The 13,657-nt window shown below is 45.7% G+C and overlaps 1 protein-coding gene across 9 annotated transcripts in view; it reads left to right on the top strand.

Moving 5' to 3' along the window:
• LOC139573491 (adhesion G protein-coupled receptor B1-like) overlaps window positions 1–13,657 on the top strand; it is a 98,546-nt gene that overhangs the window by 53,836 nt on the left and 31,053 nt on the right. For all 9 annotated transcript variants that reach the window (XM_071396988.1, XM_071396986.1, XM_071396987.1 and 6 more), the window contains 9 exons: window positions 1,175–1,276; window positions 2,997–3,103; window positions 3,469–3,663; window positions 3,857–3,925; window positions 4,352–4,460; window positions 6,597–6,740; window positions 8,946–9,021; window positions 10,833–10,935; window positions 11,693–11,736. In XM_071396988.1, coding sequence (XP_071253089.1) covers window positions 1,175–1,276; window positions 2,997–3,103; window positions 3,469–3,663; window positions 3,857–3,925; window positions 4,352–4,460; window positions 6,597–6,740; window positions 8,946–9,021; window positions 10,833–10,935; window positions 11,693–11,736 — 949 coding nt within the window. The remainder of the gene's footprint in view (window positions 1–1,174; window positions 1,277–2,996; window positions 3,104–3,468; window positions 3,664–3,856; window positions 3,926–4,351; window positions 4,461–6,596; window positions 6,741–8,945; window positions 9,022–10,832; window positions 10,936–11,692; window positions 11,737–13,657) is intronic.

The raw sequence follows: 13,657 nt of genomic DNA, 5'->3' as shown, positions 1-13,657 counted from the left end.
TCATAGTGTAAAAGAAGGTGAGCTGTTTTAACTATTTTTGGCATTTTTCTGGTGTTTTGTGGCAGAAAACTGAGTGGGTCGAGGATAACACGTCAATCCTGATACCCATAGATAGTGTCGTAGCGTTGACTATCATAAAATGTGAAGACTTATATTATCAAATAAATTCTCTATGTGTAATTATTCCTTACGTGATTAAACTAATCATGTAACTTGATTAACTAGGAAGTCGGGGCACCACGGGAAAATCATTAAAGAGTATTTATTTCCCTAATATTTTCATATCTTATCGATTACAGTCACTTATTAATGTATTATTACCTCATCAGTCTCATTACTGAATGTCGCAAACACTGGGATATCTGCACGAACCCTAGCACAAATGATGAATCAGCGATATACAAATTGGCTTAATTATTTATTTACTAACTAATCAATCGAATCAATCACATAATTACATAAACACACACACAATAGGTCATACATTGGTTACTGACATGATAGAAAAATCCCTAGTGGGCTAAGCCGATGTGACAGCTTGGTAGACAAAGGAAAGGGGTGGGGACAGTTCAAGAGCGGGAAACTCAGAGTGGATGCACTACATACATACAGTTGAATACTTCAACATTCTCAAAAATATAAATATTGTTTATTTCTCAAATTTTGGGGATTAGGAGTTTTGGCAAGAATAATGTCTTTGTTCTCCATAGGCTCTCTCCCTCAATACGCCATGGAAGTGAAGAGAGTTTCTACCAGGAATTTAAGACTGTTGTAAAACCTGGGGTGGGAGAGAAAGTAAGAGAGGGGGAAGCCATGATATACACCCAAAAGGGCCACGTTGTGACAATGGACAAGCTAGAATCTTATTTTGTGAAGCTTGCATTTAATTGCCATCCCTGTTGCACCCAACAAGCTTCCATTCCAACTGTCACAAGGGGATTCATGGCTGATTTAAGAGGAAACCCTGTTACTTTATTTGGCACTTACTAGTCTTTTCTATATTTAACCTCTTGAGATGGGAAACTGTGAACATATGCCCTTTATGACAGAATGTACACATGTTGTGAAATCAAACAAAGTTATACTTCTGAAAAGGCACTGAATCTGTGGAACGACCCATTTGACACTCAGATTGGTATAATACTGACGTTTGCTCTGATTGGTTTTGGTGCAGAGCCTCATGAGATCTGTGCAGAAGAGAACTTCTCCAACGTAGTGTGGAAAATGACTCCAGCAGGGGACACAGCGGCCGTACGCTGCCCTCCCAATGCCAATGGTGAGCTACCTCCCTTTTACCCTGAGACATAAAGTGCATTCGGAAAGTATTCAGACCCCTTGACTTTCTCACATTTTGTTACATTACAGCATACTTCTAAAAAAAAATTTTTTTTTAATCCCTCATCAGTCTACGCACAATACCCCATAATGAAAAAGCTAGATGTTTGAAAAAACAACAACAACTGAAATATTACATTTACATAAGTATTTAGACCCAATACTCAGTACTTTGTTGAAGCACCTATGGCATTGACTACAGCCTCGAGTCTTCTTGGCACACCTGTATTTGTCGAATTTCTCCCATTCTTCTCTACATATTCTCTCAAGCTCTGTCAGGTTGGATGGGGAGCATTGCTGCAAAGCTATTTTCAGGTCACTCCAGAGATGTTTGATCGGGTTCAAATACGGGCTCTGACTGGGCTACTCAAGGACATTCAGAGACTTGTCCCAAAGCCACTCCTGTGTTGTCTTTGCTGTGTGCTTAAGGTCATTGTCCTGTTGGAAGGTGAACCTTTGCCCCAATCTGACGTGCTGAGCGTGTGGAGCAGGTTTTCATCAAGGATCTCTCTGTACTTTGCTCCGTTCATCTTTCCCTCAATCCTGACTAGTGTCCCAGTCCCTGCCGCTGAAAGACATTCCCACAGCATGATGTTGCCACCACCATGCTTAGGGATGGTGCCAGGTTTCCTCCAGACGTGATTCTTGGCATTCAGACCAAAGATGTCTAGGTGCTGTTTGGGAAACTCCATGTGGGCTGTCATGTGCCTTTTACTGAGGAGTGGCTTCTGTCTGGCCACTCTACCATAAAGACCTGATTGGTGGAGTTCTGCAGAGATGTTTGGCCTTCTGGAAGGTTCTCCCAATTCCACAGAGGAACTCTGGAGCTCTGTCAGAGTGACCATTGGGTTCTTTGTCGACTCCCTGACCAAGGCCTTTCTCCCCTGAATGCTCAGTTTGGCCCGGCGGCCAGATCTAGGAAGAGTCTTGGTGGTTCCAAACTTCTTCCATTTAAGAATGATGGAGGCCACTGTGTTCTTGTCGACCTTCAATGCTGCAAAAATGTATGTGCCTCCACACAATCCTATCTCGGGGCTCCACGAACAATTCCTTTGACCTCATGGGTTGGTTTTTGCTCTGACATCCACTGTCAACTGTGGGACCTTATATAGACACGTGTGTGCCTTTCCAAATAATGTCCAATAAGTTGAATTTACCACAAGTGAACTCCAATGAAGTTGTAGAAACATCTTAAGGATGATCAATGAAAATATAATTAATCTGAGCTCAATTTCGAGTCTCATAGAATAGGGTCTGAATACTTACTATATGTAAATAAGGTATTTCTGTTGTTTTTTTACATACATTTGCAAAACATTTTAACATGTTTTTGCTTTGTCATTATGGGGTATTTTGTGTAGATTGATGAGGGGGAAAAAATTGAATGAATTTTAGAACAAGGCTGTAACTTAACAAAATGTGAAAAAAGTGAAGGGGTCTGAATACTTTCCGAGTACACTGTAGCTGTAGACTCCAATGGCTTCAGACGTTAGACGCCATAAGAGTCTACAGCCATGTCTCAGAGCAAACCCTTACTAACCTTCCCTATCTACACCTAGCCAGAGGGATATCCATAAGACATGCCTGGCTTAAGATGGGTTATGCCTCTAGGATCCCACGGCTCTAGTGATGTTAACTCCCCAGTCTGTGTCCCCATCCAGGGCTGATCCTGAGGCGGTGCACTCTGGATGATGAGGGAATAGCCTACTGGGAGAACCCCACTTATATGAAGTGTATCTCCAATGACTACCGCAGCATCCAAACACTGGTGAGTACCAGAGAGATGATCAACGATTGAAAATGTACTCTTGTACTTTACATCTGAAAACAGAAGCTACAAAGTGCCCATAGGATGCCATTTGAGATATGTTGCCTGCTCAGTTCAATACATCTCACTGGGCACAGATGTCAATTCAACGTCTTTTCCATGTTGGTGCAACGTAATTTCATTGAAATGACATGGAAACAATGTTGATTCAACCAGTGTGTGACCAGTGGGGTGTTACTAACAAACCATAAATGGTCAAGACCAAATTAAGAAGACAGACAATAAATCGATGTTAGTGATCAGAAGATCACCTCTATTCAATGGTGATATTTTCTGAGTGCTTCACTCATACCTTTCCTCCCCAGACTCGGGAACACCTGTCCAAGGCCCAGCGGGGGCTTGTGGGGGATGGAGTTTCAGAGGTGATGACCAAGCTCAGGGTGACGTCCAGCGATGGGACCAGCTACAGTGGAGACTTGCTGGCCATAGTGGACGTACTGAAGAACATGACAGAGATCTTCAGAAGGGCCTACAACAGCCCCAGCAATGCAGACATGAGAGTAAGAGGAGGGAGTATGTGTTTGGATTGGAAGTCATTAGGTCATTAGGTTTGGGTCAGGGCTACATTTAGAATTGACTTGTGTTAAAGAAATGGCTGGAGTGAATGTAGTAGGTCAATTGACGGCTAATGTTGTAGAGTAATGTCTCATGGCCTCCTCACTCCCTTTCTCTTCCTTCTCTACTGGATCACAGAACTTTGTCCAGTCAGTCAGTAACCTGCTGATGGAGGAGAACAGAGAGAGATGGGAAGAAGCACAACTGGTGAGTTGGTCTCTTTCTCTTCTTCTCACAGACTCACTGGCGCTTCTTTATGCACACACATGAGCTAGCATGCATGGTCACAGTTTGTGCTCCCTCTTGATGTGTCGGCCATGTGCTGTACAGAGATCATTTCAATGACTATTCTCTGGTGCCTTTGTGTCTAGCCGTTGGCATCATAGTGACATCATGCCAGTCTCCTGGGAGATATATGGATGGTGTGTGATGCATATGAACATTTGGTGTCTGTTTGGTGTTCGCTCCATGAATCATCAGTCCTCTTGTCTCTCTCTCTCTTCTCTCTCTTCTCTCTCTCTCTCTCTCTCTCTCTCTCTCTCTCTCTCTCTCTCTCTCTCTCTCTCTCTCTCTCTCTCTCTCTCTCTCTCTCTCTCTCTCTCTCTCTCTTTGTCTTCCCCTTGTCTCTCTCAGTTTGGTCCAAACATCAAGGAGCTGTTCCGGTTGGTGGAAGACTTTGTGGACGTCTACGGTCTTAGGATGAAAGACTTCCAGGACATGGTTGAGGTCACCGATAACTTAGGTAAGCTTTTTCCTTTGACCTTTGTCTCTTTGGCTCTTTCTGAAAATATTGCTTCATCTGTTCTTGTGTCCACAATTCTTCTCAAATTGCATGTCCTGAATTCCTCCAAAGCTCATTGGAGGAGGAGGTCCGAGGGAGGGACTGTGGATCCTCTTCCTCAATGCTCTTTGACGGGAATTGTGGAAACAAGGACGGAGAAAGTAAGGATTCGATGGCTTGTAATGTTTTCAGACAGCTGAGCCTTTGTTTCGTTCAATGTGGACTTTTCCTATTGAACTATATGCTCTTCTCCTAGTTAATACTAGGTCTTTAGGCCATGGTAGAAAAGCAGGCATAGCCATATTGGCAGTATTCCAGAGCTGTAGAATCTGAATTGGATATGCACCCAGCCTGGACACTAGGGGGATCTCATCTGTTAGCGTTGTGTCTGGTGTGTGTGGATCTCACTGGTTCAGTCAGTTCAGTCTCTCTGTCTTTTGGAATCAGAACAGAGGGTGTGAGCAAGAAGGTCTAAATATTGCCATTCCCCCTGGGTACCACCCATAAACCAAACAGGGCTATAGAACAGACATCCTGGGCTGTTCCCACTGGGCACACACTGGTTGAATCAACGTTGTTTCCACATCATTTCAACCAACGTGTAATATACGTTGAATTGACGTCTGTGCCCAGTGGGTTGTGTCTCAAGCGAGCCTAAAATCACACTCACAATCTGCTCAGTTCCAGACCAGTGACTGTGAACTTCTGCTTACACATGGACTCACACATACGCACGCGCGGGCACACACACATGCACACGAACACAGTGACTGTGAACTCCTCTGTTTCACGCACCATATAATATTTATAAAACGAACAGCATCACATCGGCAGGTGCTTGGCTTCTCGCTGACCTGCAGATAAACATGGCACAGTGTGTACAGGGAGGTCTGTAGCTGGCGTGTCTGGGGAGTGTGTGGAGGAGTGGAGGGGCCAGCAGTAAGGTGCTGTTTCTAGCTCTGCCCAGCCCGCTGCCCGCCTCGCTGTCTGCACTGCAGCCGAACCTCCACCCACACCCACCGCCACACCGCTCCTAGTTACTGACCTCACACTCCCTGAGTCCCACATACCTCACACAGAGAGAGACTGAGAGAGCGAGAGATGGGTGGGTGGGTGGGTGGACGGAGAAAGATAAGGAAAATAAACAAGTTAGTAATTACTGTATTTACTGTATTTAAATATGTACACAGTGAGAAAGAAGAGGCTGGCCAAACAAATGGCTAACACATATTATAAACTGGGTGGTTCGAGCCCTGACTGCTAATTGGCTGACAGCTGTGGTATATCAGACCGTATACTGTACCACAGGTATGATAAAACATGTATTTTTACTGCTCTAAATATGTTTGTAACCAGTTTATAATAGCCATAAGGCACCACGGCTAAGGGCTGTATCCAGGCATTCCATGTTGTGTCGTACATAAGAACAGATCTTAGCCGTAGTATATTGGCCATATACCACACACCCCCAGGCCTTATTGCTTAAGTAAGTCATGAGTCAGTGTTGGAGGAATTTTAATTCCTATATATTTATTAACCAATTCAATTAAAACAATCAGTCTGCACCCAGAGGTTGTAAGATTCTGGGGAAGTGAAACAGACGGAGACCAGTTTAAAAATAGTCAGTGCCGTTTATTCTGAGAGCTCTGAAACTTATTACAACGTACATTGGCTTATATATCACACATTACGTCATCACGTCTTATATGTCCCTCCTCCTCTCTGACAAATGACAATGCTGCTGTTAAAAACCATTCCAACACATATATATGGCTTATCGTATGCTACCACATGTTTCACAATCTGCTACAAGCCTAATGGCCTCTCCCCTCCCTGGGTGGGGTGGCTTTCTTCCTGTTATCAGTTTCACAATGGTCACAAGTTGTCTGTCTAAATGTGTCTGTTTAATTCTTCCTCTTTGTTTATGTAGAAACATGCATTTAATTGATACGGTTAGAATTCTGTTAGTTACAATTCTACATTAAATGTAACAATTCTGCATTAAATGTATACCTTATTTAGTCATTATTCATAAAATTCACATAACAGTCAGAAGTTTATATAGTGAATAAAATATAGCTCTCTCTCTCTCTCCAGTTCTATCCATCCACAAGCGTCCAGTGGCGGGTAATGCAGACATCAGCTTCCCTATGAAGGGCTGGAAGGGGATGATGGACTGGGCCCGCAGCTCTGAGGACAGAGTTACTGTCTCCAAGAACATCCTCTCCACAGGAAAGCCAGGTGAGAGCACACACACAAAACACACACAGACACACACACAGACACACACATAAACAAAACATTCATACAAAATTTGCATATGGAATTGCACTTGACATTTGAGAGCCTCCAGACTCGCAGCTGTGTGGAGACGTGGGGTTCCTCAGTCTCAGCCAATGGGATAGTTTGGCTCTCTCTGTGACATAGATCATTACCACGGCTACCATGCTAATGAGCCAGTCACTTGCTAATCAGAAGTCAACAGGAGCCAATCAGGGGCAATTAAGGCTAATCTCCTCCCCCACTGGTAGAAGTGTCTCCATGGCGGCAACAGCACATCAACAGTCACTCAAGCCTCTCACCTGCTGCTCTATACTGGGCATGGCTCACAGGGGGCCAAAATGGCTCCCCAATTGCACTGATTGAAATGTTTTTCCTCAGTCGCCTCTCTGAAACTATCAGAGCAGTAAAGATGGGGGACTTGCATCGGAACACATTTGAAACACGCACACACACACACACACACACACACACACACACACACACACACACACACACACACACACACACACACACACACACACACACACACACACACACACACACACACACACACTCCCCCCCCCCCCCCCCCCCCCCACACACACTCAACAGTGAATTGTATAATTGTTAAATATCTCCGTTTGTTGCCTCTCTACTGCTGTGATCATTCTGGCTGAACATATTGGCTAGCAGGCCCATGATATGAAGGGGTGTGCAAGGTACTTTATGTCACACACACACACACACACACACACACACACACACACACACACACACACACACACACACACACACACACACACACACACACACACACACACACACACACACACACACACACACACACACACACACACACACAGACATGCATGCATGCATACACAAACTTTCCCTCTCTCTCGCTCGATTCCTCCCTGATGCCAATGGGATTTCAGCTGCCTGGCCTGGAGCAGTATACTGTAGTACCCTCTGCATGCTGCCTGGCATACTTCTATGCCCTCTCAGCACACATCCATACTGCCAGCCTGCCAGACACAGCGTGTTGGAGCGTGAGAGAGAGCTGAGGTCCTTTAGATAGAGGAACAGATGGACTTTGTGGGTTTCTGTCTGTGACACTGCAGCAGGAGACAGCTTCAGGCCCTGTCCTTCTCTTCTGGCCTTCCGCCCAGCAGTTTAGTTTAGCTGTGACACAGGTTGGACTAAATCTCATATTTTTCTGGGGTTTTCTGGGTGTGTTTTTTCTCTATTTTGCCAGTGCATTCTTCCATCACGGCATGCCATGCCCAACCCTGCTACCATGGCAACCATTTTTGTCGCATGAAATACATTGTTGTGTGACAGTGGAAAACGTTTCAGTGTCATCTGGCCTTTTGCATTTGGCTGTATGTGTGTGTGTGTGTGTGTGTGTGTGTGTGTGTGTGTGTGTGTGTGTGTGTGTGTGTGTGTGTGTGTGTGTGTGTGTGTGTGTGTGTGTGTGTGTGTGTGTGTGTGTGTGTGTGTGTGTGTGTGTGTGTGTGTGTTTGTGTTTAAGTGTGTTTAAGTGTGTTTAAGTGTGTTTAAGTGCATGTATGTGTAAACATGTTTATTCGGTCTGTTTAAATGGCTATTTAGTGATTATGAGTAAGTCTGTATGTAAGTGTGTTTGTGTGTGAGTGATGATGCCGTGTGAGTGTCTGTTTATAGATGGGTAGTTATATAGGCCAGCTGCAGAGGTACAGAGCCAAGAGGACAGGTGGGAGACTGGCTGACCTGTATTCTCTCTCCTGCTGTCCTTCACACAGACCACTAAGACTAGAGCTGCAGGTCATCACACACACACACACACACACACACACACACACACACACACACACACACACACACACACACACACACACACATACACACACCACTGACACACTAACACAAACACACGTCACTCCTCCATCTCTCCCCCTCTCTCCCTTTTCTATTGGATTCTGACTGACCTGTCCCTCTCGCTCTTTCTCTCCCCCCATATCTCTCTCTCTCTCTCCCTCTCTCTCTATCAATTCAATTTCAATTTAAGGGGCTTTCTCTCTCTCTCTCTTTCTTTCTCTCTCTCCCTATCTCTCTCGCTCTCGCTCTCCATCTCATTTGTGTCTATTCGTGTGTGTGTGTTGGTCTGTGTCTGAACGGTGGGCACATGTCTGTGTTGTACTCCAGATGCAGATGACTTGTCAGCGTTTGTCACCGGGATCGTTCTCTACAGAAACCTGGGCAGCATCCTATCTCTACAGAGGTGAGAGTGGTATACTGACATCTCTACTTACAATGCTTTCTCCAGGGATGTGTCAAAGAAGTGTACTATAAAGGGAATGGGGTGCCATTTGGAACGCAGGCCAGCACAGAACGCATCCCAGAAGCTCTTTTGATTGGTGGCTAATGGGCTTTGAATGCTACCACGTAGTTCCTTAGTCTCTTGTCTGAAGGAGCTAGAATGAATAACATTTCAGAGAACTGCTTTAAGCTAAGCACATGCATTCAAACTGCATGTGTATTTGTGAGCTACAGCTTTCTCTCGTCCAGTGAGGAGTGTTCTCTCCATTATGTCAATGTTATGTGCATGTATAATGAGATGGAGGAACACAGGCTAGCGTGGCGGAATCACACTCAACCCTCCCACATACTTCATTCACTGCAAACTGATGTATTTTGTAGCCCTTTCCTGCAGTCAAATGACCTAGTGGCCCGATAGATGGAATGTTATTAATATCTTTCACAATTTCATAATTAATAAACGTTATTTCAAAAACCCACCGAAAATCCGGTGTTTCCATGTCAAATGGTTTTGTTATATTTCAGTCTTCTGTGATGTATATCAAGTGTAATATTGGGATGCAAACTCACAAGTTAATACATTTCAACTCTATATCTGACAGGGTACAGGTGTCTCTTTTTAAGCCCATAACCATGTATGTGAGGTGTATACTTTAGTTTCAAAGTAGATTTGTTTAACACTACCAAGAAACAGCCTGTGTGACCCTGATTTAGCCCACTGCAGTAAAAGGTTTTGTAACAGATGCCTCTTTCCATTCACCAAATTGCGGGTGCACAGTGCTCTGTTGGGGTTAGGAAGCTGGAATTATTTGCAAGTTGACGAACGTGCGCGTTTGAAGTAATTGTTTGACAACCAGTTGAAAACATCATGACTGGTTGTTTTTATGCCACATTAAAAGGTAATACATGTTAGTGATATGACAGATCTTCACTAGGTCTAGGGCACAAGGCCCACAGAGATCATATACAAAATGAATAGGGATTCTATAGGCCTATGTAATTATATGATTACACCAAGGCGATAAAAAAATGTATTGTGCGCGAGCTTGGGAGTCCTGTACCGATAACAAATGAAATCTACTTTCACCCCAGGGTGTGCGTGTGGAAACTCCTCTTCTATTTTGTCTTTACCCAGGCCTAGTTAGTTATTTGTTCTTTCCTTTTTCCCCTCAGAATCTTTTTCCCCTTCAAGGAAATGTGATCAGTTTCAGACAGAGACTGGCTGACACAAGTGTTTATGTTGACTGATTGCGTTCTGAGAAGCGAGAGGGAGAAAGAGTGAGAGGGAGAAAGAGTGAGAGGGAGAAAGAGTGAGAGGGAGAAAGAGCGAGAGGGAGAAAGAGAGAGAGGGAGAAGTTGCGGATGAGAGAGAGTAGGGGGGGAGTCAGAGTGTGGGGACTGTGAAACATTGTCTATTTCAAACGGGACATGGGTTAAGTGCTGGGACATACAAGGGTGTCTTGAGGGAATTGTATGCTGTGTTAGGGAGAGATGGGAACATGTGTTGTAGGGATGGGGCAGTATTACTGCAGGGAGGTTTGAGTTGGTTGAAGGGAACAGCGATTGACAACGATGACAATGATGTGTGGTTCTCATGTGATATGTCACCTGACCATGTGTGTTGTCCTATGCTGGTGACACCACTCCCTCCCTCCCTCCCTCCCTCCCTCCCTCCCTCCCTCCCTCCCTCCCTCCCTCCCTCCCTCCCTCCCTCCCTCCCTCCCTCCCTCCCTCCCTCCCTCCCTCCCTCCCTCCCTCCCTCCCTCCCTCCAGAAACAGCACCGTGCTCAACTCCAAGGTGGTGTCTGTGACCATCAAGCCCACCCCAGGATCCCTCTCTACCCCGGTGGAGGTCCAGTTCTCACACCTTTACAACGTGAGTGACCTTTCACATCTGACCCTCTGACCTGAGCAGTGACCTCAGTAGTAATTGACCCCTGTAGTGTAACAGAGTAGGAAGGGCCTTGACTAATCCTGTGGCTTATCCCATAAATACACAAGGTACTGATATTTGAGAGCATTTCAAAAGACTTACCATGCCTTTATCACTGAAAAGCACTTTTAGCACTTAGAAAAGCACTAGACAAATCAATTTCATCATCCTCACAACTGGAGGTATACGAGAACATCTGTAATCAGAGCATATGTCCATGGAGTTATATGGAGGTATATGAGAACATCTGTAATCAGAGCATATGTCCATGGAGTTATATGGAGGTATATGAGAACATCTGTAATCAGAGCATATGTCCATGGAGTTATATGGAGGTATATGAGAACATCTGTAATCAGAGCATATGTCCATGGAGTTATATGGAGGTATATGAGAACATCTGTAATCAGAGCATATGTCCATGGAGTTATATGGAGGTATATGAGAACATCTGTAATCAGAGCATATGTCCATGGAGTTATATGGAGGTATAAGAGAACATCTGTAATCAGAGCATATGTCCATGGAGTTATAGGGAGGTATATGAGAACATCTGTAATCAGAGCATATGTCCATGGCCACGGGAAGATGATTTTTTTATTGTGATTTTTCAGGGGGTGCTGCAGCACCCTCAGCACCCCTGCAACCTGTGGCTATGCATATGGCAACCATGTGACCGTTTCTCTCTCTGTCTGATCAGGGCACCACAAACCAGACCTGCATCTCCTGGGACGAGAGTGACAGGTAAGGCCTTTGTAAATTTCTTTCTCTGGTGATACATCCATGTGCCTGCTGGGCTGCCTGGCTGCAGTGTGGAGCCTGTGGGTGGAAATGCCTGAATCAACTGAATTATAGGACCTCTATGATCCTACCTGGCTCTGAAAACAGAAATAGAATTACTAGAATGGACATCCTCATTCAAGTCAATTTACCATGATGGGTGGACTAGCGGCCAGGATGTAAGGTAAGAAGTGTACCCATAACCAGGAACTAAAGTAATTATATTTCTATGGTGGACCCGTCTGGCTACGTGGCTCTGAAACACCTGCTGGTGTGGACCTTCACAGTGAGGGATAGAACTTTAGGAGACGGCTTCATATCACATCATCTCCCACTGTGACTGTGTATTCCATTGCTGTTCCCGCTACACTGTTTTTCATCTTGACGAAGTGCCTATGACACACACTGACCCTGTAGAAAGGTGCTGAGTTTGTCAGACAGTTCCGGAGATCCTCTCTGTGGGTGATGGGAGATGGGACGGGGCTAACACTAACCCCCACGCTGCTAACACCGCGCCGACAGTGATGCAGGATGTCGAAAATTAAAAGTGTCGCTCACAGCTTTCTCTCCTGGGCAGCCACGCACACACGAACCAAGGCGACAACACAGAGGGATGAATGGAGATTGCTTTGGAATCTACTGAGTTGGACAAAGAGAGAGGGAGAGAGTGTATATATGTGTAGTGAGAGAGAGAGAGAGAGAGAGAGAGAGAGAGAGAGAGAGAGAGAGAGAGAGAGAGAGAGAGAGAGAGAGAGAGAGAGAGAGAGAGAGAGAGAGAGAGAGAGAGAGAGAGAGAGAGAGAGAGACATGGAGGAGAGGATCAGACTGCTGGAGGAGAGGTTGAGGGGGATGGCATGTGACAGAGAACAACCCACTAGGGAGGTGGCCATCCCCACAGAGACGCCAGCAGAACAGCCCACCTCAGCACCGGACAAAAGTCTCGACACCACAGCAGAACAGTCCACACCAGACCCTGACCATAGAGTCAACATCACAGCAGAACAGACAAAAGAAAAAACCCAAGCCCAGCAGCTCTCACCCCCCCTGAGCACCCCCCCTGTCAGCCACCCTGATAGCCCTCCTGACAACCCCCCCACACCCACTGAGAACAAACACAAGACACAGATTGTTCTCCTTATGGACTCCAATGGGAAATATATAGAAGAAAAAAACTTTTTCCCAAACACAGTGTGTCTAAACTCTGGTGTCCAAACACCCAGCGCGCCCTAGACCTTCTGTCTGAGGACAAACTAGGCTCACCTAGCCACATAATAATACACACAGGCACAAACGACCTGAGAGCAAAGCAGGAAAGGGTGGCCACAGCACTGAAGGGAGTGATTGAAAAAGCTTCTTCTACTTTCCCCAATGCACAAGTGGTTATCTCCACCCTGCTACCACGAAAAGACTTCCACCCTGCTACAATACAGCGGGTAAACGCAAGCATTTCCCGTGACTGTGCCTCAAAACCAAATGTTTTCCTGGCCCACCACTCCACCCTGGACTTGAACAGCCTCTATGACCAGGTCCACCTCTATAAGGCAGCAGTGCCCACCTTTGTCCGGACTCTAAAGGACATCGCTCTCAAACGCAGCCCCAACACTTCACACAGGAGCAACAGATCAATAGACACCCCACCCAGACCAGCGAGACACCCTCCAAGACCTGCAGGACCCCCCCGTGGACCTACACATAGAGGACCCACGCCAAGAGGACTTACATCCAGACCACAGCACCCCCAGACACATCCACACCCCCACCCCAACCAATCAACACCCCCCCACATCAACCATGCCCACACCCCATTTAGGCCCCCTCAGATCAGACCTATGCCACTCCTGCCCACCCCATGCACCCCACCCCCGCAAAGAGAGCATCAACATGG

Source organism: Salvelinus alpinus, chromosome 4 (genome assembly GCF_045679555.1).
Source record: "Salvelinus alpinus chromosome 4, SLU_Salpinus.1, whole genome shotgun sequence".
NCBI lineage: Eukaryota > Metazoa > Chordata > Actinopteri > Salmoniformes > Salmonidae > Salvelinus > Salvelinus alpinus.
This window is presented reverse-complemented; position numbering and strand designations above follow the sequence as displayed.